The 25,444-nt window shown below is 39.0% G+C and overlaps 1 protein-coding gene across 13 annotated transcripts in view; it reads right to left on the reverse strand.

Moving 5' to 3' along the window:
* The window catches only part of LOC133617838 (uncharacterized), a 48,141-nt gene that overhangs the window by 11,392 nt on the left and 11,305 nt on the right, over nt 1-25,444 (reverse strand). For 2 of the 13 annotated variants that reach the window (XM_061978126.2, XM_061978125.2), the window contains exons 13-57: nt 24,072-24,188; nt 23,716-23,841; nt 23,525-23,632; nt 23,325-23,450; nt 23,103-23,240; nt 22,915-23,022; nt 22,685-22,822; nt 22,427-22,564; nt 22,222-22,359; nt 21,983-22,120; nt 21,782-21,901; nt 21,622-21,696; nt 21,465-21,539; nt 21,254-21,373; nt 21,097-21,171; nt 20,885-21,004; nt 20,729-20,803; nt 20,517-20,636; nt 20,357-20,431; nt 20,200-20,274; nt 20,043-20,117; nt 19,832-19,951; nt 19,675-19,749; nt 19,463-19,582; nt 19,307-19,381; nt 19,095-19,214; nt 18,950-19,024; nt 18,742-18,861; nt 18,585-18,659; nt 18,376-18,495; nt 18,211-18,285; nt 17,611-17,685; nt 17,405-17,524; nt 17,131-17,334; nt 16,499-16,582; nt 13,188-13,265; nt 10,706-10,863; nt 10,509-10,624; nt 10,277-10,431; nt 8,658-8,699; nt 8,416-8,577; nt 8,224-8,334; nt 7,957-8,142; nt 4,656-4,865; nt 4,379-4,581 (exon numbers count right to left, since the gene is read on the reverse strand). In XM_061978126.2, the coding sequence (XP_061834110.2) occupies nt 4,379-4,581; nt 4,656-4,865; nt 7,957-8,142; nt 8,224-8,334; nt 8,416-8,577; nt 8,658-8,699; nt 10,277-10,431; nt 10,509-10,624; nt 10,706-10,863; nt 13,188-13,265; nt 16,499-16,582; nt 17,131-17,334; nt 17,405-17,524; nt 17,611-17,685; nt 18,211-18,285; nt 18,376-18,495; nt 18,585-18,659; nt 18,742-18,861; nt 18,950-19,024; nt 19,095-19,214; nt 19,307-19,381; nt 19,463-19,582; nt 19,675-19,749; nt 19,832-19,951; nt 20,043-20,117; nt 20,200-20,274; nt 20,357-20,431; nt 20,517-20,636; nt 20,729-20,803; nt 20,885-21,004; nt 21,097-21,171; nt 21,254-21,373; nt 21,465-21,539; nt 21,622-21,696; nt 21,782-21,901; nt 21,983-22,120; nt 22,222-22,359; nt 22,427-22,564; nt 22,685-22,822; nt 22,915-23,022; nt 23,103-23,240; nt 23,325-23,450; nt 23,525-23,632; nt 23,716-23,841; nt 24,072-24,188 (5,159 nt within the window). Of the gene's footprint in view, nt 1-4,378; nt 4,582-4,655; nt 4,866-7,956; nt 8,143-8,223; nt 8,335-8,415; nt 8,700-10,276; nt 10,432-10,508; nt 10,625-10,705; nt 10,864-13,187; nt 13,266-16,498; nt 16,583-17,130; nt 17,335-17,404; nt 17,525-17,610; nt 17,686-18,210; nt 18,286-18,375; nt 18,496-18,584; nt 18,660-18,741; nt 18,862-18,949; nt 19,025-19,094; nt 19,215-19,306; nt 19,382-19,462; nt 19,583-19,674; nt 19,750-19,831; nt 19,952-20,042; nt 20,118-20,199; nt 20,275-20,356; nt 20,432-20,516; nt 20,637-20,728; nt 20,804-20,884; nt 21,005-21,096; nt 21,172-21,253; nt 21,374-21,464; nt 21,540-21,621; nt 21,697-21,781; nt 21,902-21,982; nt 22,121-22,221; nt 22,360-22,426; nt 22,565-22,684; nt 22,823-22,914; nt 23,023-23,102; nt 23,241-23,324; nt 23,451-23,524; nt 23,633-23,715; nt 23,842-24,071; nt 24,189-25,444 lie in introns of those variants that run through there. The other 11 variants (XM_061978129.2, XM_061978128.2, XM_061978127.2 and 8 more) reach the window with 11 other exon arrangements.

Raw genomic sequence — 25,444 nt, forward strand, 5'->3', positions numbered from 1 at the left:
AATCGGATAAAAGAGACGAACTACATTTCTATCCTTTCCAGTATTTTATTGGGGGAAAAAACAGCATTCTGGCACCATACTTATTTTGATTGTTTCTCAGCTGTTTGTACATGTTGCAGTTTATAAATAAAGGTTTATAAAAAAAAAAAAAAAAAAATTTAAAATAAAATAAATAAAATTGCTGCTGCGCATAGCATAGATCCAACGAATCGATGACTAAATTAATCGCCAACTATTTCTTTAATCGATTTAATCGATTAGTTGTTGCAGCCCTAACATATATATGTATATATATATATATATACATATATATATATACACATACATACATACACATATATATATATACACATACATACATATATATACATACATCTATATACATATATATATACATATATATATACATACATACATACATATATATACACATATATATACATACACACATATATATATATACATATACATACATAATTATATACATATATATATACATAATTATATATACATACATAATTATATATACATACATATATATATATATATATATATACATATATATATATATATATATACATATATATACATACATACATACATACATACATATATATATATATGTCTTAATAAGGTTATCCAAAAAATAGTGCTCGATACCGTAGTAGAGCGCAATATATGTATGTGTGGGAAAAAAATCACAAGACTATTTCATCTATCTCAGAGATGAAATAGTCTTGTGATTTTTTTCCCACACATACATATATATATATATATATATATATTATATATATATATATATATATATATATATATGAGATAGGCTCCAGCGCCCCCCGCGGCCCCAAAGGGAATAAGCGGTAGAAAATGGATGGATATATATATATATATCCGGGGGGGAAAAAAAGTATTTAGTCAGCCACCGATTGTGCTAGTTCTCCCACTTAAAATGATGACAGAGGTCTGTAAATTTTATCATAGGTACACTTCAACTGTGAGAGACAGAATGTGGAAACAAATCCAGGAATTCACATTGTAGGAATTTTAAAGAATTTATTTGTAAATTATGGTGGAAAATAAGTATTTGGTCACTTCAAACAAGGAAGATCTCTGGCTCTCACAGACCTGTAACTTCTTCTTTAAGAAGCTCTTCTGTCCTCCACTCCTTACCTGTATTAATGGCACATGTTTGAACTCAATATCTGTATAAAAGACACCTGTCCACAGCCTCAAACAGTCAGACTCCAAAGTCCACTATGGCCAAGACCAAAGAGCTGTCGAAGGACACCAGGAAAATAATTGTAGACCTGCACCAGACTGTGAAGAGTGAATCTACAATAGGCAAGCAGCTTGGTGTGAAAAAATCAACTGTGGGAGCAATTATCAGAAAATGGAAGACATACAAGACCACTGATAATCTCCCTCAATCTGGGGCTCCACGCAAGATCTCATCCCGTGGGGTCAAAATGATCATGAGAACGGTGAGCAAAAATCCCAGAACCACACGGGGGGACCTGGTGAATGACCCGCAGAGAGCTGGGACCAAAGTAACAAAGGTTACCATCAGTAACACACTACGCCGACAGGGAATCAAATCCTGCAGTGCCAGACGTGTCCCCCTGCTTAAGCCAGTGCATGTCCAGGCCCGTCTGAAGTTTGCCAGAGAGCACATGGATGATACAGCAGAGGATTGGGAGAATGTCATGTGGTCAGATGAAACCAAAATAGAACTTTTTGGTATAAACTCAACTCGTCGTGTTTGGAGGAAGAAGAATACTGAGTTGCATCCCAAGAACACCATACCTACTGTGAAGCATGGGGGTGGAAACATCATGCTTTGGGGCTGTTTTTCTGCTAAGGGGACAGGCCAAATGATCCGTGTTCAGGAATGAATGAATGGGGCCATGTATCGTGAGATTTTGAGCCAAAACCTCCTTCCATCAGTGAGAGCTTTGAAGATGAAACATGGCTGGGTTTTCCAGCATGACAATGATCCCAAACACACCACCCGGGCAACGAAGGAGTAGCTCCGTAAGAAGCATTTGAAAGTCCTGGAGTGGCCTAGCCAGTCTTCAGACCTCAACCCCATAGAAAATCTGTGGAGGGAGTTGAAAGTCCGTGTTGCTCGGCAACAGCCCCAAAACATCACTGCTCTCGAGAAGATCTGCATGGAGGAATGGGCCAAAATACCAGCTACTGTGTGTGCAAACCTGGTAAAGACCTATAGTAATCGTTTGACCTCTGTTATTGCCAACAAAGGTTATATTACAAAGTATTGAGTTGAATTTTTGTTATTGACCAAATACTTATTTTCCACCATAATTTACAAATAAATTCTTTAAAAATCCTACAATGTGAATTCCTGGATTTTTTTTCACATTCTGTCTCTCACAGTTGAAGTGTACCTATGATGAAAATTACAGACCTCTGTCATCATTTTAAGTGGGAGAAGTTGCACAATTAGTGGCTGACTAAATACTTTTTTGCCCGACTGTATATATATATATATATATATATATATATATATATATATATATATATATATATATATATGTACATACGTACATATACATCTTGTTCTGTCAAAAGAAACCTCTGCAGACATCCAACTATTGATTTGCAGATTCAAAGGGAGATATTCTATCAGGCACTAAATACAATTTTGCCCTCTTTAAGATAAAATAACTATTTAAAAAAATTAGGAAAAACAAAGTATATATACATATATATATATATATATATATATATATATATATATATATATATATAAAAGAAATACTTGAATTTCAGTGTTCATTTATTTACACATATACACACACATAACACTCCTCTCTACTACTTGCCGTAGTTTTGAAGCAATGCATGATGAGAATCCAAATGTTGTGTGTCAGTGTATTAACGTGCCGGCTGGAATAAACACACGCTGAGAAATAGCTCCGTGCCCGCCTACTTTATGGGTTATAGATAAACCTATAGATAACGGAGACATATACAGTAAAATAGTCTCCTTCTTGTTGTGTGTGCAGTTGCGCACCGAGCTCCAAAAGCCGTAGATGTTATAACGTGACTGGGCCGGCACGCTGTTTATATGGAGGAAAAGTGGACGTGACGACAGGCTGTCCTCACTCAGGTCCGGCTGGAAATCGGGAGAAATTCGGGAGAGGCACTGAAATTCGGGAGGGTTGGCAAGTATGGCTTGAAGAGGTAGTCACCTGAAATGGTTTTCACTTCACAGGTGTGATAGTTTTGATGCCTTCAGTGACAATCTACAAGGTAAATAGTCATGAAAATAAAGAAAACGCATTGAAATGAGAAGGTGTGTCCAAACGTTTGGCCTGTACTGTATATGACGCCTATTTCTTTGTTCTGGTCGGATGAATGTGACCTGAGGGCGGACGCATTGCGTATAAATCCGATTTATATCCACATACAAAAGTGACCTGGGTCGGATTTGAAAAAAATCGGAATTGCACTGTTCACACTGACATGAAAATATCTGATATAAGTCGCATATCCATCCATCCATCTTCTTCCGCTTATCCGAGGTCGGGTCGCGGGGGCAGCAGCCTAAGCAGGGAAGCCCAGACTTCCCTTTCCCCAGCCACTTCGTCCAGCTCTTCCTGTGGGACCCCGAGGCGTTCCCAGGCCAGCCGGGAGACATAGTCTTCCCAACGTGTCCTGGGTCTTCCCCGTGGCCTCCTACCGGTCGGACGTGCCCTAAACACCTCCCTAGGGAGGCGTTCGGGTGGCATCCTGACCAGATGCCCGAACCACCTCATCTGGCTCCTCTCGATGTGGAGGAGCAGCGGCTTTACTTTGAGCTCCCTCCGGATGGCAGAGCTTCTCACCCTATCTCTAAGGGAGAGCCGCGCCACCCGGCGGAGGAAACTCATTTCGGCCGCTTGTACCCGTGATCTTGTCCTTTCGGTCATAACCCAAAGCTCATGACCATAGGTGAGGATGGGAACGTAGATCGACCGGTAAATTGAGAGCTTTGCCTTCCGGCTCAGCTCCTTCTTCACCACAACGGATCGATACAGCGTCCGCATTACTGAAGACGCCGCACCGATCCGCCTGTCGATCTCACGATCCACTCTTCCCTCACTCGTGAACAAGACTCCGAGGTACTTGAACTCCTCCACTTGGGGCAAGATCTCCTCCCCAACCCGGAGATGGCACTCCACCCTTTTCCGGGCGAGAACCCGGAAAAGTCGCATAAGGGCAAACAAATCTGAATTGACCTGTAGTGTGAAGAAGGCCTAAAAGCACTTTTCCTTCACTTCCAAATGTATTAAGAATTGTTTAGATATACTATGTAAGCAACCTTTTCTTAAATCAGCTTCCTTGACATGTTCCAAGGTTGCAAAGAACGTCTTACATCTTGTTTTCAGCCTGCATGAGCCTTTCGCGTAGGACCTTCAGCTCGGATTCTTTTTCCCTGGCCGCCTGGTGGGCTTGGAACATCTCTTGCCGACTGGTGGCGAGCGCCCTCTCGAGGTTATGGATGGTCGACTTTTCACTCGCCAGATGTTCTTTCAACAGCGCCACTTCTGTCCAAGCGTCGTCCTGTCTCGTTGTTGCCTGGAGGACACGTGAAAGGGCAGAAATGAGAGCATTTCCCAACAAGAACAGAAGAGAATGAAAGTAAGCCTCACCCTCTCCAGCTCCATGCTCTTGTATAAAAGCTGGCGGGTTGCGACGTCATTGTCTGCGTCTAGTTTGACACACAGCTCCCTGACAGAGGCCAGATCGGCGAGAAGGACAGCTTTCTCCTCCTGAACGGTTCGTAGCTCCTCCTCAAGTAGGGACGTTCCTCGGATTAACGTGGACAGCTGCATCTCGTAAGCCTTTATGTCCTGCATATACTACATCGAATGTGGACATCAATGAGCATCTAAACAAACGCAATGCTGACACCCCCAAAAAGCATGCAACTTAAGGAAGCAGGGGACAATTTGAGGGACTTGGTGCCCCAACCAACTGCAAAAATAGAAGGAAACCAAAATACTTGTCAAAGAACTGGATGAATATTGATGACGTTATCATCTCAGCTACGAGGAAATAAAATACTGATTAACACATGGCTTCATATCCTTTGACAAGGTTGTAAAAAACATAGTATTATTGAATACAAATTAAAATCAAGAGTAAGATGAATAATTCAGTGTTAATATTTGAGTGGGCCCCTCTAGTTGAAATGAGGGGCCACGAGATCAAAAAGGTTAAGAACCCCTGAGCACCAGACTGTAAGCTGCAGATATATAGGTTGTGAAATGAGTTATTTACACATAAATATTCTGTACATGTTTATTTACATACATTCATTGTTTCCAAACGGTGTCTGGAACACGGCAGTAAAACGGCTGATCAAACAAAACAGAAGTCATTGTGTTTTTTGTTAGCCCGCAAAACGTAAAAAAAAGTGCAAAAATACGCAATGTAATAAGAAAAAAAGTTTAAATTGTGTACAAAATTTGTAAATCTAATTATGCGCGGGATATTTGATATTTGTTTATAAAACGCTAAAAACAGACGTTACATACCAAACCTTAATCCTAGCTGTAAATTATAAGCGACAAATTGTATTATCATTGGTATCAAAATTTCAGCTTTTTCTCAGTACTGTATATTTTCCAGACTACAGAGCGCACCTATAAGCCCCACCCACTAAATTTTATAAGGGAAAAAAAAGAAAAAAATTCTATATATAAGCCGCACCGGACTATAAGCCGCAGATATATAGGTTGTGAAATGAGTTATTTACACAGAAATATTCTGTACATGTTTATTTACATACCTTAATTGTTTCCAAACGGTGTCTGGGACACGGCAGTAAAACGGCTGATCAAACAAAACAGAAGTCATTGTGTTTTTTGTTAGCCCGCAAAATGTAAAAAAAAAAGTGCAAAAATACGCAATGTAATAAGAAAAAAAAAGTTTAAATTGTGTACAAAATTTGTAAATCTAATTATGCGCGGGATACTTGATATTTGTTTTTAAAACACTACAAACAGACGTTACATACCAAACCTTAATGCTAGCTGTAAGTTATAAGCGACAAATTGTATATTATCATTGGTATCAAAATTTCAGCTTTTTCTCAGTACCGTATATTTTCCAGACGACAGAGCGCACCTATAAGCCCCACCCACTAAATTTTATAAGGAAAAAAAAGAAAAAAATTCTATATATAAGCTGCACCGGACTATAAGCCGCAAATATATAGGTTGTGAAATTAGTTATTTACACAGAAATATACTGTACGTTTATTTACATACCTTAATTGTTTCCAAACGGTGTCTGGAACACGGCAGTAAAACGGCTGATCAAACAAAACAGAAGTCATTGTGTTTTTTGTTAGCCCGCAAAATGTCAGAAAAAAGTGCAAAAATACGCAATGTAATAAGAAAAAAAAAGTTTGAATTGTGTACAAAATTTGTAAATCTAATTATGCGCGGGATATTTAGATATTTGTTTTAAAACGCTACAAACAGACGTTTCATACCAAACCTTAATGCTAGCTGTAAGTTATAAGCGACAAATTGTATTATCATTGGTATCAAAATTTCAGCTTTTTCTCAGTACTGTATATTTTCCAGACGACAGAGCGCACCTATATATAAGCCCCACCCACTAAATGTTTTTCTATATACAAGCCGCACCGGCCTATAAGCCGCAGATATATATAGGTTGTGAAATGAGTTATTTACACACAAATATTCTGTACATGTTTATTTACATACCTTAATTGTTTCCAAACGGTGTCTGTGACACGGCAGTAAAACGGCTGATCAAACAAAACAGAAATAATCGTCATTGTGTTTTTAATTAGCCTGCAAAATATCAGAAAAAAAGCAAAAATCTGCAATGTAATAAGTGATTAATGTGAAAAGTATTGAATGTCAACATGTTAAAAGTTGTGATGTGAAGGAAATATCCGTAATAGACAGTAACTAAGCTCTGCTTCTTCCTACTCTTTTTTTGTTTGTTTTGTTTTTTAGAAATGTTGAATTGTAGGAACGTAACTACCTGTACGAAAAGATTACAGTTGGTACAAAATGCGGCTGCTAGACTTTTGACAAGAACAATGAAGTTTGATCATATTAGGCCTATACTGGCTCACCTGCACTGGCTTCCTGTGCACTTAAGATGCGACTTTAAGGTTTTACTACTTACGTATAAAATACTACACGGTCTAGCTCCATCCTATCTTGCCGATTGTATTGTACCATATGTCCCGGCAAGAAATCTGCGTTCAAAGAACTCCGGCTTAATAGTGATTCCCAGAGCCCAAAAAAAGTCTGCGGGCTATAGAGCGTTTTCTATTGGGGCTCCAGTACTCTGGAATGCCCTCCCGGTAACAGTTAGAGATGCTACCTCAGTAGAAGCATTTAAGTCCCATCTTAAAACTCATTTGTATACTCTAGCCCTCAAATAGACCCCCCTTTTTAGACCAGTTGATCTGCCGTTTTTTTTCTTTTCTCTTCTGCCCCTCTCTCCCTTGTGGAGGGGGGACACAGGTCCGATAGCCATGGATGAAGTTCTGGCTGTCCAGAGTCGGGACCCGGGGTGGACCGCTCGCCTGTGCATCGGTTGGGGACATCTCTGTGCTGCTGACCCGTCTCCGCTTGAGATGGTCTCCTGCTGGCCCCACTATGGACTGGACTCTTACTATTATGTTGGATCTACTATGGACTGGACTTTCACAAGATTATGTCAGAGCCACTCGACGTCCATTGCATCTGGGGAGGGGGGGGGTCACCCACATATGCGGTCCTCTCCAAGGTTTCTCATAGTTATTCACATCGACGTCCCATTGGAGTTGAGTTTTTCCTTGCCCTTATGTGGGCTCTGTACCGCGGATGTCGTTGTGGCTTGTGCAGCCCTTTGAGACACTTGTGATTTAGAGCTATATAAATAAACATTGATTGATTGGATTGACTACATAAGCCTCACCTGCTGGATCTCTCGCTCCTTGTGGCTGACTGCTTCGTGGAGGTGCCTTCGGTCCGTTTCGGAAGAGAGGAGCTCCCGTCGGATAGAGTTGATGAGGACGTCGCCCTGCATCAGCCTCTGCCCCCTTTCTTGCATGTCAGAGTTGGCCATGTGAAGCTGCTGCAGCAGCTCGAAATTCTCCTGCTCCTGAAATTCAAGAGTATATTTTTCTAAAGCAAAAAAAAAGACATTCCACCGTCGCTCTTGTATGTAGCAGTCTTCTCTTGCCTTTGACTTCAAGAGGTTCTCAATCTTGGACACTGTAATCAAGTAGGAGTTGACTCTGTGCTTCAGCTCGTTCCTTTCATGTAAAGCCCCTTCCATGTCCACGAGTGCAGCCTAGACAGGTGAGTTTAAAACACAACAGGCGTCTGTTGAATGTGGAAAGTACATCCCTGCAGCATTGCAAACATCATTTACTTGCTTCTCCATAGTCATTGTGGTCACGTCATCTTCCAGCCTCCTGTTATCTCGCAGTATCAGCTCGTTATCACTTCTGAGTTGTGCCAACGCCTCTTGGTAGTCCGCCAACATCCTACGAGTGGTGAGCTCCCTTTCACGGCTCTTTAGTTCCCCCTGCAGCTGACTGACAAAACATCAGGTTTACGGAGACAACCTAATCAGGCTTCATTGGGCTGCTTCTGTCTTTAAAAGATACTCACTGCAGAGGTCTTGGTCATTATTGTGGAATTGAGGATCTTTTCCTGACAAAAATTATTTGTGCGTCAAAGCGCTTAGATGGCATAAAAAACTACAGTATAGCACAGACCTGGGCAAATTAAGGCCCGGGGGCCACATGCGGCCCCGTTAAGTATTTCAATCTGGCCCGCCGGACATTCCCAAATAATTTTTTTAGCTCTTTAAGATGAAAACTGTAGCTGCCATTATGATGTGTAGTGATGTTTTCAAATGACCGTAAGTCTTGAACTATACAAAGTATTTCAATGGTTGGAATCTGCGCTTTTGCAAGATATACTAGTTACTAGGAGTGTGGGAAAAAAATCGATTCGAATTCGAATCGCGATTCTCACGTTGTGCGATTCAGAATCGATTCTCTTTTTTTTTTAAATCGATTTTTTTTTTTAATTAATTTTTTTTCCCCATTTTTTTTTTTTTATAAATCAATCCAACAAAACAATACACATCAATACCATAACAATGCAATCCAATTCCAAAACCAAACCCGACCCAGCAACACTCAGAACTGCAATAAACAGAGCAATTGAGAGGAGACACAAACACGACACAGAACAAACCAAAAGTAGTGAAACAAAAATGAATATTATCAACAACAGTATCAATATTAGTTACAATTTCAACATAGCAGTGATTAAAAATCCCTCATTAACATTATCATTAGACATTTATAAATAAAAAAAACATGAACAATAGTGTCACAGTGGCTTACACTTGCATCGCATCTCATAAGCTTGACAACACACTGTGTCCAATATTTTCACAAAGATAAAATAAGTCATATTTTTGGTTCATTTAATAGTTAAAACAAATTTACATTATTGCAATCAGTTGATAAAACATTGTCCTTTACAATTATAAAAGCTTTTTACAAAAATCTACTACTCTGCTTGCATGTCAGCAGACTGGGGTAGATCCTGCTGAAATCCTATGTATTGAATGAATAGAGAATCCTTTTGAATCGGGAAAAAATCGTTTTTGAATAAAAAATCGTGTTGAATTGAAAAAAAAAAAATCGATTTTGAATCGAATCGTGGGACACCCAAAGTTTCACAGCCCTACTAGTTACTATGGTAATTAATTAGTTACTATGGTAATCTAAGTCACAGCAGCTCAGATGAGGCACCAGGCAGTGTGGGTGGGGAGCGTTTCCACAGAGTGTCAGCCTGAAATGTGGGTGTCAGGGACAGACGTGGAAGGAGATTTTCACAACAAAGTTCTAAAGCTTAGTTACATATCAGATTGTATATTGTATTTTTACCCTTTGCGTTCATATTTCGCTGTTTGTCGCATTTTTGTCGTGTTTTGCTTGATTGTAAAATATGTCGATCGAGAGGGGGTGTGACGTTCAAATGTTGTCAATATTCAGTGTTTTATCGGTCATAGAAAAATTTAAAATTCCATTCCGTTTTTTAAGGCGGTCTGTCAAAACATTTTTAGCATTCAATCAGACAATATTGTGAGGTTTTGTATTAGTGTTCCTAAAAATAGATATACCGGCCCTCAGACACATTTCTTTCTCTAAATTTGGCGCCCCAGTCAAAATAATTGCCCAGGCCTGGTATAGCACATCAATGTGGACAACCTTCATGGCGAGCTCCTCTTGGAGAATAACCAGCCTCTTGGTCTTCTGCGCCACCTCCTCCTGCAGAGCGTCTTTCTTCATGCAGAGTGCAGAGAAAGAGATGTGAATAACTTCTGCTTCCTGCTTGTACAGGTAAACCTTCTGACTCTGTGCCTCTGGCATAAATAGACACACAGCAAAAATCAAGCACAAACATAACAAATCAACTGGCTTGAGAAAGTCTAGTCTTTACCGATTATGTCCTCTAGTGTTTCCATTTGTCCATGAGCGGCACGCAACTCGTCCGTCTTTATAGATAGCATTTCTTGGAGGTCCAAAAGTGAGGACTGAATCTGCCCCTGCTGTAGCCTTTAGACAAAATGACAAACACAAAAGAAACATGGATCCCATCTTAAAACTTAATTTGATTTGTGTGTCTCCTATCAATACCAAAGACCGGATGCTTCCGTTGTCCACCGCCGCGCTGCCGACGCCTCCGCATCCAGACCGAGCTGGGCACGCTGAACATCCATCTGCCGCCCCACATTCTCCTTGCGGTCTTTTAGTGCGGAAAGGTGAGAACACAACTGCAGGTTTTCCTGCTCCAGCTTTTCGCCCAAACACACAACGCAAGGCAATGGATAAACAAGAAGTCCACTTAGGATCACATTCATCAACTCACGTAAGAACTTTGGACAGACACACACATCAGCAGACAAACACCCTTTCCTGTTGTGAACAACGTGAGCCAACTCTATTTTGCCTTAGCCTTGAATGAACACTTGATGCATATAATCACAGCAGTATGATGATTCTATGTGTCTACATTAAAACAGTCTTCTTCATACTGCATTAATATATGCTACTTTTAAACTTTCATGCAGAGAGGGAAATCACAACTAAGTCAATTTACCAAAACTATATTTATTAAACAGTTATTAAGCAGTGGCACAAACATTCATGTCATTTCGAAACAGAAAGTGCAAGATTGTCAGAGACATTTTAAAACAAGCTATTAATGCACTTTTGTGCATCATGTCACTAAGATGACATATCAAAACGACACTAAATTAAAGTGCACTTTTTGTACAGAACGCCACTACAATAGTTTAAAACAAATAAAGTGCACTTTTGTGCATGATGTCACACAAGATTGTCTATTAACATTGTTGGTATATTCATTATTCCTACATTGTTGATACAAATGATTCCTACAGTGTAATAATTATTGTTACCTGTGGTAATGCCACTATAATACAACATCTGTATTATAATCCTTGAACAAAGTAAGAGTGAAACTCATGTGGGGGTGGAATTAAATAAATTATCTTCTTCCCACTCCCTTTCAGGCAAAACTGGACAATCATGCATTACATACTATACATTACCTTTTGCACTATATTAATTTATATTATTATGTGTTGTCAACTTTGTACTTTTTTATGTCATTGCCTGAAATAAATAAATAAATGAATGAAAAAGATATTTCAATAACAGTCAAATAAAAATGAGCTGCATAATAGGAAATCAAATAGTGTCGCTATGTGGTAGGTTTCTGCGGACGTTATCTCCTTCTGTTGTTGACTATTTTTTTCATACGGTGTTGATGTGGAAATGGTTGCCTCGGCATTTTGTTGGTGTGGCACCGAACGGAGATGTTAACATGCGGAGTAAGCACTCTTCATTCTCTAGCGCAGTGGTTCTCAAATGGGGGTACGCGTACCCCTGGGGGTACTTGAAGGTATGCCAAAGGGTACGTGAGATTTTTTTTTAATATTCTAAAAATAGCAACAATTAAAAAATCCTATATACCGGTAAATATAAATAAAAACCTATCTTTTTTCCATATAGTTCAAGAAAGACCACTACAAATGAGCAATATTTTGCACTGCTATACAATTTAATAAATCAGAAACTGATGACATAGTGCTGTATTTTACTTCTTTATCTCTTTTTTTCAACCAAAAATGCTTTGCTCTGATTAGGGGGTACTTGAATTAAAAAAAATTCACAGGGGGTACATCACTGAAAAAAGGTTGAGAACCACTGCTCTAGCGGGTGACTTTTCAAATGATGCTACATATTAGCAGTAATGCTACTTTTTGTAGCAACGCTTTTGCCCCACACTTGACATATTACGGTTGTCTGTTTGACATCTTCCCGCTTGAAGCCAAACCACCGCCTAATTCTGTTTTTCTTGGGAATAATTCTTCCTTCATTTGTTGCCAGATTTGCACCTTCTTTCTCTCGTATTACCACTCGCACCACAGCTAACTTTACCCATGCCGCCACCTCTCTGCTCCGCGAGGGCGTATACGTATGTGATGTATGTAAGAAGGTGCGCTTGTTTTATGTCTCTGTGAGAAGGAGAGACAAGAAAGAGTGAGAAACGCTTGTAGTGTAATGCCCGCAGCTAAAAGCAACTGCGTGAGAACGTTTACTCGAATATCACGATATAGTCATTTTCTATATCGCACAGAGACAAACCCGTGATATATCGAGTATATCGATATATCGCCCAGCCCTAGTCTGACCCTACAGTAAAGCACAGCCCAAGCAATGGAGCTGCTACCCATTAGGTGTTAAAATACACAAGTAATCCTCCCAGAAAGCCAAGATGCAGCTTTCAATGTTTTCCATAGTTGATTTACATTATACTTTTCTTAGAGCCAACATCATCTGCAGTGGACAATTGTTTTCGGTCTCTGTCTTTTGTCAGAGTTACACCTTTTGGAAAAACTTGGCCTTATTTTGCCAAACACAAATATCCACAGCAGGGGACGCTGGTTCTCAAGAGGACATATGGAGTTTATCTGACTGTACGAGAAGGGAGCACAAACACATATTTACACATAGAAAGTGAAATCAATGTTACATATTAGGAAAAGTGGCATTGTTGACAAACATCACACTAAACTGCGGTCATTCTTACTCTCTTGATGACTTTCTGCAGGTCAATTATCTTGTGTTCCATTCCACGTACGCCCGGGAGAGCAGAAGGCACGCCGATCTAAAAAACCCAACATTTGACCATTTGACAAACCGCAGTTTTTTAAAGCAGATTCTATCTTATGTTTATGATGAGCCTCACATGGACAAAAGGTTACAATTTCACAATCAATGTTACGGATAAGAAAGTGCAGTGGAGACTAAATATGCCAATACATTTTATCTGTAGTACTGTGCAAAAAGTCTTAGGCCACGATTAGCTTTGTTGGTTTAAGGACCAATATTAATGTTTCCCTACATTTATTGAGCGCAGGCACATTGAGAAAATCTCATACAAATCTCAATCGCGTGCCTTGACTCAACTCATTCTGTTGTATGAATGGCAACAGGTGGATACAAAGGTTAATTATGTAGACCACACACTATAAGTAATGGGGGGACCCATTTTGTGTGAAAAGTGTCAAATGTCAATTAATTAATGACAGGGCGCTTTATATTAATTTTTACCGCAAAATTATTCCTAGACCCTTCCTGCTCTGTCACCGTTGAAAATATAAAAATTTCCCTTAACCTTTCTCACCGTACCCAGTGACGCACTGGTCTTTTAAGCGAGATTTTTGGAGTAAAATTTCTGGTGGGAGTTGAGGCAAAAAGGTTTGCTAAATTATATTTTATTATATTACATTTGTCAAAATAACTTTTATTTGGGTCCAAAACAAGCATCTACAGGTAAAGTTTGACACAGTGTGGTCTCGTATAACGCAACGTTCTATATAAGGCGATCGTGCCGTGGACCCTAAATTCTCGCCCGTTTTTTTCCCACCAGAGTCAATCGCTTTGTTTTTCACCAAATTATTGCATATTTACAAACTTATAAAGTAAATCTCTCTAAAATTCTCAAAAAAGACGGACTTGAAAAAATATCATTTTTAAATAAAAATAACAAAATATCCACTCAGTGATGTCCAAACCGACTGGTGGATAGTGTAGCACGGTAGCACGATACACCAAAAGCAGGTTTAGGCAGCTGAGCTCAGGGCATAACTTTTTCAAAAAGGGTAAAATATAAGACGACAATTTGAAAATCAATATGCAACCGGCCCACAAGGTGAGCTTCTACATAAAAGGAGACCGATTTGACATCGTCATATCCCATGTATGTATGTACACACACACACACACACACACACACACACACACACACACTATATACTGTATATATATACAAACACTATATATCTATGTATATATAGATATATCGAGTGTACATATACATACATACATACATATACATATATATATATATATATATATATATATATATATATATATATATATATATACATACACACAGTCACAATCAAAAGTTTACATACACTTGTAAAGAACATAATGTCATGGCTGTCTTGAGTTTCCAATCATTTCTACAACTCTTATTTTTTTGTGATAGAGAGATTGGAGCACATACTTGTTGGCCACAAAAAACTTTCATGAAGTTTGGTTCTTTTATGAATTTATTATAAGTCTACTGAAAATGTGACCAAATCTGCTGGGTCAAAAGTATACACACATCAATGTTAATATTTGGTTGCATGTCCTTTGGCAAGTTTCACTGCAAAAAGGTGCTTTTGGTAGTGTGCCCAAGATCCAACCTCCGGGCTGATGATTTTAGGTTGTCCTGAATAATTTGGAGGTAATCCTCCTTTTTCATTGTCCCATTTACTCTCTGTAAAGCACCAGTTCCATTGGCAGCAAAACAGGCCCAGAGCATAATACTACCACCACCACCATGCTTGACGGCAGGCATGGTGTTCCTGGGATTAAAAGCCTCACCTTTTCTCCTCCAAACATATTGCTGGGTATTGTGGCCAAACAGCTCAATTGTTGTTTCATCTGACATCACATGGACAAAGATAAGACCTTCTGTAGGAAAGTTCTGTGGTCAGATGGAACAAAAATTGAGCTATTTGGCCACAATACCCAGCAATATTTTTGGAGGAGAAAAGGTGAGGCCTTTAATCCCAGGAACACCATTCCTACGTCAAGCATGGTGGTGTGGTAGTATTATGCTCTGGGCCTGTTTTGCTGCCAATGAAACTGGTGATTTAAATGGAACAATGAAAAAGGAGGATTACCTCCAAATTCATCAGGACAACCTAAAATCATCAGCCCGGAGGTTGGGTCTTGGGCGCAGTTGGGTGTTCCAACAGGACAATGACCCCAAACACACGTCAAAAGTGGTAAAGGAATGGCTAAATCAGACGAGAAATAAGGTTTTAGAATGTCCTTCCCAAAGTCCTGACTTAAACGTGTGGACAATGCTGAAGAAACAAAAATTCAACCACAAGTGAAGTGTGAAGGGAATTACATTTATATAGTGCTTTTCTCAAGTGACTCAAAGCGCTTTACATTGTGAAACCCAATATCTAAGTTACATTTAAACCAGTGTGGGTGGCACTGGGAGCAGGTGGGTAAAGTGTCTTGCCCAAGGACACAACGGCAGTGACTAGGATGGCGGAAGCGGGGATCGAACCTGCAACCCTGAAGTTGCTGGCACGGCCGCTCTACCAACCGAGCTATACCACCCCAGAAGCTTGTGGAGGGCTACCAAAAGCGCCTTATTGCAGTGAAACTTGCCAAGGGACATGTAAGCAAATATTAACATTGCTGTATGTATACTTTTGACCCAGCACATTTGGTCACATTTTCAGTAGACCCATAATAAATTCATAAAAGAACCAAACTTCATGAATGTTTTTTGCGACCAACAAGTATGTGCTCCAATCACTCTATCACAAAAAACATAAGAGTTGTAGAAATGATTGGAAACTCAAGACAGCCATGACATTATGTTCTTTACAAGTGTAAGTCAACTTTTGATCGCGACTGTACATGTATGTTTTTTTAAATGAATCGTGATTCTTAATTGATTAAAAAAACAAAATCTAAATTTTTTTTTTTTTTTTTATCTGTCCTGGCAAATCATATTGATGATGAAGATGCCCATATCTGTTTTACTTAATTTCATATTTACTTTAGCACACACACACACATACATATACATATATGTATATAGCGGCATGGCATGGTGGGTACCAAATCACTGCCGTTGTGTCTTTGGGCAGGACACTTCAGCCTTGCCCCCAGTGCCGCTGGCTGTAGTAGGAGGGGCCATAGGCGCAAACTGGCAGCCACGCGTCCGTCAGTCTACCCCAGGGCAGCTGTGCAGGAAGTGGTATGACTCTTGTTCTTATATAATGGTCCCCACAGCATAAATATAAGAGTAATGCTCACCTCCAATTCCTCAATCATTGCGTCTTTTTCTGCTGTCACCTGCTGGATTTGTTCTTCTGCCACTCTGAGCTTCTCTTTAAGGCCCTGTCCACACAAAAACGTTTATAAGGGGGAACGGTTAAGTATTGTATCGTTTCAGCCTTTCATCCACACAGAAACAGCCTTCTGGGTGGCCTGAAACGAAAGGGCTCCTGGGTGAGAAAGTCTGATGACGCTGCTTTGTCGTCATCGTGTGGACAAGCAAACTACTACTTTTTTATAAGGATGACATGGCCGCGCCGTCACGTGACCAGAAACATTTCAAAACTTCCACAGACATATCAGAGCTTTGGTCAGCATGCTGCAGCTGTTTTTGTTGACACACTAAGGAAAATAATTTTGTATTTGTTGCCATTTGTAAGTAAACAGTGCCAGATTATCTTTTCTGCTTTCTGAGCTTGTCCCTCAGATTTGAGATTTCAGCAGATGAAGTTTGAGTTGTCAGAGTTATTTTATGACTGCTTTTGCTATGGATTGGGAATTACTGCATACTGTAGGTTAATTTATTCACGACTGTTATAATGATGCATACACAGTGAATTGATTATAAAGACAGTTGGTACAACAAAACAGGGAGGTCCTGTACTACTAACCTTCACTTCTTCCATCAGTGAGTCTTTTTCAGCTATTATCTGCTGGATTTTTTTGGGGGCCAGTTTGAGCTCTTTTTTCTGTTCCTTCATTTCAGCGTCTTTTTCATCCATCACCTCCTGGATTTTTTCTTCTGCCAGTCTCAGCTCCTCTTCCAAGTTCGCAATCTCCATTAACTTCTGTTCCTCATTCTCCAGCTGCTTTTGCTATGGATTTTGAAATATAAAGTATTGATTTATGTAAAGATCCAAAAAGTGTAATGATCGAACTACTAACCTTCAGTTCCCCCAATTCTGCGTCTTTTTTTGAAGCCACCTCTTGGACTTTCTCTTTTGCCTGATTAAGCTGCTGCTTCAGTTTTAAGACGTCTGCAGATGTTGAGTTGCGCTTTTCATGCTGTCGATGATTTGAGTTTTTAGATGTGTGTATGATTAATTTATGTAAAGATTCAACATGTGAAATTCAATGTTCTGCATACTTACTTTCAGTTCTTCAAATTCTGCATCTTTTTCTGAAGACACCTCTTGGACTTTCTCTTCTGTCAGTTTGAGCTGGTTCTTCAGTTTTAAGATGAATTATTTATGTAAAGTTCCAACATGTGTTACAGCACTCAAAGTGGTCCAGTACTAACATTCAGTTCTTCAATTTCTGCATCTTTTTCTGAAGCCACATCTTGTTTTTTTTTTGTCCTGTTCAGCTTCTCAGGCAAATCATATAGTTGATGTAGATGCCCATATCGGCTGTTCAGATTTACTTAACAAAAGAGAAGTGTAGGATACTTCTCTTGTTGCCTTATTTGTATTTGAATTTATTAAATGTATTTATATTATCATTTGGTGCAGCCGGGCCGAAGCATTATTTGTATTTGACTTTATTAAATGTATTTATATTATCATTTGGGTGAAGCCACATCTTTGACTTTTTCTTTTGCCAGATTAAGCTGCTTCTTCAGTTTTAAGATTTCTGCAGATGTTGAACTCTGCTTCTCATGCTGCCAATGATTTGAGTTTTGATGTATATGTATAGTTCATTTATGCAACTATCCAAAATGTGTAATGACGCTCAACGCCTCCAGTACTTACCTTCAGTTCCTCCATTTCTGTGTCTTTTTCCGAAGCCTCCTCTTGGACTTTCTCTTCAGTCAGTTTAAGCTTGTTCTTCAGTTTTAAGATGTGCATATAATTAGTTTATGTAATATGTAAGGATCCACCATATGTTAACAACACAAAAAGTCATCCACTACTAACCTTCAGTACTTCCATTTCTGCATCTTTTTCTGAAGCCAACTCTTGGACTTTCTCTTGTGCCTGATTAAGCTGCTTCTTCAGTTTTAAGATTTCTGCAGATGTTGAGTTGTGCTTCTCATGCTATCGATGAATTGAGTTTTGAGATGTGTGTATTATTCATTTATGTAAACATACATGTGTAATGAGACTCTGAGTCCTCCAGTACTTACCTTCAGTTCCTCCATTTCTGAGTCTTTCTCTGAAGCCACCTCCTGGGCTTTCTCTCCTGTCAGTTTGAGCTGGTTCTTCAGTTTTAAGATGTGTGTATTATTCATTTAAGTAAAGATTCAACATATGTAACAACACAAAAAGTCATCCGGTACTAACCTGCAGTTCTTCAATTTCTGCATCTTTTTCTAAAGCCACATCTTGGACTTTCTCTTGTGCCTGATTAAGCTGTTTCTTCAGTTTTAGGATTTCTGCAGATGTTGAGTTGAGCCTCTCATGCTGCCGATGAGTTGAGTTTGAGATGTGTGTATTATTAATTTATGTAAAATCCAACATATGTAACAACAAAAGGTATTCCAGTACTTACCTTCAGTTCCTCCATTTCTGAGTCTTTCTCTGAAGCCACCTCCTGGGCTTTCTCTTCTGTCAGTTTGAGCTGGTTCTTCAGTTTTAAGATGTGTGTATTATTAATCCAACATATGTAACAACACAAAAAGTAATCCACTACTAACCTTCAGTTCTTCCATTTCTGCATCTTTTTCTGAAGCCACATCTTGGACTTTCTCTTGTGCCAGATTAAGCTGCTTCTTCAGTTTTAAGATTTCTGCAGATGTTGAGTTGTGCTTTTCATGCTGCCAATGAGTTAAGTATTGAGATGTGTGTATTATTCATTTATGTAAACATACAAATTGTGTAACGACACTCAAAGTCCTCCAGTACTTACCTTCAGTTCTTCCATTTCTGCGTCTTTCTCTGAAGCCACCTCATGGACTTTTTCTTCTGTCAGTTTGAGCTGGTCCTTCAGTTTTCAGATGTGTGTATTATTCATTTATGTAAAATCCAACCTATGTAACAACACAACAAGTACTCCAGTACTTACCTCCAGTTCTTCGATTTTTGCGTCTTTTTCTGAAGCCACCTCTTGGACTTTCTTTTCTGTCAGTTTGAGCTGGTTCTTCAGTTTTAAGATTTCTGCAGATGTTGAGTTGTTCTCCTCTTGCTGCCGATGATTTGAGTTTTGAGATGTGTGCATTATTACTTTATGTAAAGATGCAACACGTGTAATGACACTCAAAGTCCTCCGGTACTTACCTTCAGTTCCTCCATTTCTGCGTCTTTCTCTGAAGCCACCTCATGGACTTTCTCTTCTGTCAGTTTGAGCTGGTACTTCAGATTTAAGATGTGCATATTATTCATTTATATAAAGATCCAATATATGTAACAACACACAAAGTCCTCCACTACTAACTTTCAGTTCTTCCATTTCTGCATCTTTTTTTGAAGCCACCTCTTGGACTTTCTCTTTTGCCTGATTAAGCTGCTTCTTCAGTTTTAAGATTTCTGCAGATGTAGAGCTGTTCTCCTCATGCTGCCGATGATTTGAGTTTTGAGATGTGTGTATTATTCATTTATGTAAAGGGTAACATTTGTAGCAACACTCAAAGTCCTCTGGTACTTACCTTCAGTTCCTCCATTTCTGCGTCTTTCTCTGAAGCCACCTCGTGGACTTTGTCTTCTGTCATTTTGAGCTGGTTCTTCAGTTTTAAGATGGGTGTATTTTTCATATATGTAAAGATCCAACACATGTAACAACACAAAAAGTACTCCAGTACTTACCTCCAGTTCTTCGATTTTTGCGTCTGTCTCTGAAGCCACCTCGTGGACTTTGTCTTCTGTCATTTTGAGCTGGTTCTTCAGTTTTAAGATGGGTGTATTTTTCATTTATGTAAAGATCCAACACATGTAACAAAACAAAAAGTACTCCAGTACTTACCTTCAGTTCTACGATTTTTGCATCTTTTTCAGAAGCCACCTCCTGGACTTTCTCTTCTGTCAGTTTGAGCTGGTTCTTCAGTTTTAAAAAGATGTGTATATTATTCATTTATGTAAAGATCCAACATATGTAACAACACAAAAAGTCCACCACTACTAACCTTCAGTTCTTCCATTTCAGCATCTTTTTTTGAAGACACCTCTAGGACTTTCTCTTTTGACAGATTAAGCTGCTTCTTCAGTTTTAAGATTTCTGCAGCTGTTGAGCTGTTCTCCTCATGCTGCCAATGAGTTGAGTATTGAGATGTGTGTATTATTCATTTATGTAAACATACAACATGTGTAACGACACTCAAAGTCCTCCAGTACTTACCTTCAGTTCTTCCATTTCTGCGTCTTTCTCTGAAGCCACCTCATGGACTTTTTCTTCTGTCAGTTTGAGCTGGTCCTTCAGTTTTCAGATGTGTGCATTATTCATTTATGTAAAATCCAACCTATGTAACAACACAACAAGTACTCCAGTACTTACCTCCAGTTCTTCGATTTTTGCGTCTTTTTCTGAAGCCACCTCTTGGACTTTCTCTTCTGTCAGTTTGAGCTGGTTCTTCAGTTTTAAGATTTCTGCAGATGTTGAGTTGTTCTCCTCTTGCTGCCGATGATTTGAGTTTTGAGATGTGTGCATTATTCCTTTATGTAAAGATGCAACATGTGTAATGACACTCAAAGTCCTCCGGTACTTACCTTCAGCTCCTCCATTTCTGCGTCTTTCTCTGAAGCCACCTCATGGACTTTCTCTTCTGTCAGTTTGAGCTGGTACTTCAGATTTAAGATGTGCATATTATTCATTTATATAAAGATCCAATATATGTAACAACACACAAAGTCCTCCACTACTAACTTTCAGTTCTTCTATTTCTGCATCTTTTTTTGAAGCCACCTCTTGGACTTTCTCTTGTGCCTGATTAAGCTGCTTCTTCAGTTTTAGGATTTCTGCAGATGTTGAGCTGTTCTCCTCATGCTGCCGATGATTTGAGTTTTGAGATGTGTGTATTATTCATTTATGTAAAGGGTAACATTTGTAACGACACTCAAAGTCCTCTGGTACTTACCCTCAGTTCCTCCATTTCTGCGTCTTTCTCTGAAGCCACCTCGTGGACTTTGTCTTCTGTCATTTTGAGCTGGTTCTTCAGTTTTAAGATGGGTGTATTTTTCATTTATGTAAAGATCCAACACACGTAACAACACAAAAAGTACTCCAGTACTTACCTTCAGTTCTTCGATTTTTGCATCTTTTTCAGAAGCCACCTCCTGGGCTTTCCCTTCTGTCAGTTCGAGCTGGTTCTTCAGTTTTAAAAAGATGTGTATATTATTCATTTATATAAAGATCCAACATATGTAACAACACAAAAAGTCCTCCACTACTAACCTTCAGTTCTTCCATTTCAGCATCTTTTTTTGAAGACACTTCTAGGACTTTCTCTTTTGACAGATTAAGCAGCTTCTTCAGTTTTAAGATTTCTGCAGCTGTTGAGCTGTTCTCCTCATGCTGCCGATGATTTGAGTTTTTATTATTCATTTATGTAAAGGGTAACATGTGTAACGACACTCAAAGTCCTCCGGTACTTACCCTCAGTGCCTCTATTTCTGCCTCTTTTTCTGAAGCCATCTCATTAACTTTCTCTTCTGTCAGTGTGAGCTGCTTCTTTAGTTTTAAGATTTCATCAGATGCTTTTGAGATTTCCTGTTCTTTCTGTTGCTGCACTTGCTAAATATCAGTAACTTTTTTATTGTCGAGTTGGGTTATATTTGTCAAATAAACATGATGGAAGTATAGATGCATACCATAGGAAGTATTTTGGTACTAACCTCCAAATCCTTCACCAGTGAGTCTTTTTCTGCTGTCACCTGCTTATATTTTTCTTCTGCCAGGTTCAGCCCCTCTTTCAGATTTAAAATGTCAGCAACTGTTTTTGAGTCGCGGCCGTCACTCTGCAGCTGCCTTTGCTGTGAATGAAGTGTATTTGTTTCAGATCCAATGTATTGCATAGATGTGTAACAACACACTACTAACCTTGAATTCTTCCATTTGTGCAACTTTTTCATCCATCACTTTCTGGATTTTGTCTTTTTCCTGTCTGAGCTCCTCTTTTAGGTTGGAGAGTTCCTCAGATGTAGTCGAAGAATGTTGCTCATGCTGCAGCTCCTTTTGCTAAAATTTGTGAATTAATGTAATGTTTTGGCAAGTTCAAAACTTGTGGACCGCTGCACATAATGTCTGTGATATGAACTACTACAATATAATTTACACAAAAAGTCCTGCAGTACTAACCTTAAGCTCTTCCATCAGTGAGTCTTTTTCAGCCATCACTTGCTGGATTTTTTCTTCTGCCTGTTTAAGCTCTTCTTTGAAGTTTAACGCTTCTTCAGATGCATTTAAGTTCAACTGCTCCCGTTCCACCTGTATTTTCTTGGGAGTCGTGTCATTTTAGCAACTTCATGTCTGTCCTATTTGTGACGATCCAGTCCATAAAAATTACAGATGTGTCATCAGTTACCAACCTCAGTTACTTTCGTGAACTGCTCAATTTTTTCTTTGGCCCGTTTGAGCTCCTCTTCCAAGTTGGAAATTGCAGCAGACTTCTGTTCCTCCTGCACCAGTTGCATTTCCTATGAATTGGGAAATGTTGTGTATTCATTTATGTAACATTCAACATGTGTAACAACCCAGGCAGTCCACTAGTACTAACCTTCAGTTCTTCTATATGTATGCCTTTTTCTGAAATAACCTCTTGGACTTTCTTCTCTGCCAGATTAAGCTGCTCCTTCAGTTTTAAGATTTCAGCAGATGTTTCTGAGTTGTGCTCCCCATGCTGCCGCTGAATTTCCTATGGAAATCCAGTGTTTACAAATGCATTATATTGTATGTGTAAACTATATCATGATGTATTTAGATTTTATACAAGTCCGACCTTCAGCTCCTCTGCCAGTGAGTCTTTTTCAGCGGTCACTTGCTCTGTTTTTGCTTTGGACAGTTTGAGCTCTTCTTTTAGTTTTGAGATTTCATCAGATGTTTTTGAGAGATCCTGTTGATGCTGCTGCTCCATTTGTAAGAAATTGATAGGTTTGATTAGATTTGTAAAATATCATGCCAAAACAAGTCTATACTAACCGTTAATTTCCCTTTCAGTGACTCTTTTTCAGTCGTTGCTTGCTGGGTTTTGTCTTCTGCCAGGTTGTGCCCCTCTTTAAGGGTCTGTATTTCTAAGGTGTGCTTTTGCTATCGTTCAAAATAAATATCCAAAGTTATACAGAGATGTGTCGGAAAAAACTAAAGTACATCCAATGTCCTGCTGTACTAACTTGAACTTCCTCCATTACTGAGTCTTTTTCAGCCGTCACCCGACGCTTATTTTCTTCAGCCAGTCTGAGCTCCTCTTTCAGGCTTATCAATTCCGAGCTGTGTTGCTCACACTGCAACTCCATTTGCTAACATTTGAGAAATCCAAACTTAAAAATACATAAACAGGAAGTTCTACTTTTTTTCATTTTCTGCTTTGTCAGCAAGGCAATTGCATGGATTGTCTTAGTTTTACGCTGGATTCCCTTCCTGACAAAACCCAGTCCGGTAATCAAAGTCATACCGTAGCCTCTGCCATGACAGTCAAAAGCGTGTACCGTTATAGCACTACGGACATTATTAATATTACTATACTCACCTGACATTTATCCATAAGCGACTGTTTTTCACCCAACACCAGCTGGAGTTTTTCTTCTATCTGCTTATGTTCGTCTTTCAGGTTGAGGTTTTTAGAAGACTGTGTGAGTTGCTCTTGCTGTGAAATGATAATGATCAAAAACATTGGCAGGCATAGGTCAGTTTAGACAACACTCGTTGAAATATTATTTTTTTGTGTACCACATGGAGAAAATTAAGAAGAACATAAAACAGGAGACTGCGTAAATGTCTAAACATCTCCAGCCTGCACTGTGCCGGGGCTTGGAACACAGGTCCATAAAACAAATCCCAAATGGTTTAAACTTAAAGGGGTCCTATTGTGCAAAACCAACTTTTCTTACCTGTTGGTACCTGTTGTGTATTTGGGATCCCCATAAGTCCAGATATTTATAAAACAATCTAGGCTTCTTCCAAACTTGCTCCAAACAAGTTGTTTGGAATTTGAGACGATAGTGACGTATTTTGCCTTAGTTACGTCTGTGGCTATCTCCATATATGGTAGATGTTTACCCGAAAAGCTTTGCGCGAGTCCACCATTTTTATCTAGTTGTAGTGCATAGTTGTAGTCAATAAGTTCCTTATTTTTGTCTATCCTCTTGTTGTGGGGCAGACTGGCTTGTACATGCACATGCATGCTGAATCCTCAGTTGTTGTCATTTTTAATAAAAAGTAAGGTACTTTACAGGTGAAACTCAAAACAATTTGAATATCGTGCAAAGGAGATCTGCCCAATCTAAGTCTATGAGCACGAACAGATGAAGCCTACTTGGATGAGCGGCGAAACGTCTTCTAAAACAAACCAAACAGTCCAGTTGCAATCAATTGAATGCCCTGAGATGACAGTGACCTGGATGAATGAGAACCTTCATAGACATGTGCAAAGGCTCGTTTTTCCAGCAATTAGATTTAAAAGGTGAAACAAGTATATAACATGGGCTAACAACATGCAACTCAACATATTTCAAACCTTCTTTTGATATAATTTTAATGATTTTCTCTGAAAATTGTGGATTTTTAAAAACTTTAAGCCTCTATCATCAAAATTATAACAAATAAAGGTTTGACATATCTCACTTTGCATGTAATGAGTGTATTTCATATATTAGTTTCACATTTGAAGTTGAATTGCTGACATGTATGGACGAAATATAATTTTTTTTTAATTTCACCTGTATATCTATCAGTAGACTCGATAAAGAAGCGCTAAAAACTAAAAAACATAGCGGTGTGGCGACGCAGCACGTAAATAAAACCGCCCGCAAAAGCGGCACATTCTAAAGAGACAGTTTGTCAAAAAGCGGCTTAAAACAAAATCTATGCCAATTTTTGTCCAGAGAACCACCATTAGATGTT

This window comes from Nerophis lumbriciformis, linkage group LG18 (assembly GCF_033978685.3).
Source record: "Nerophis lumbriciformis linkage group LG18, RoL_Nlum_v2.1, whole genome shotgun sequence".
NCBI lineage: Eukaryota > Metazoa > Chordata > Actinopteri > Syngnathiformes > Syngnathidae > Nerophis > Nerophis lumbriciformis.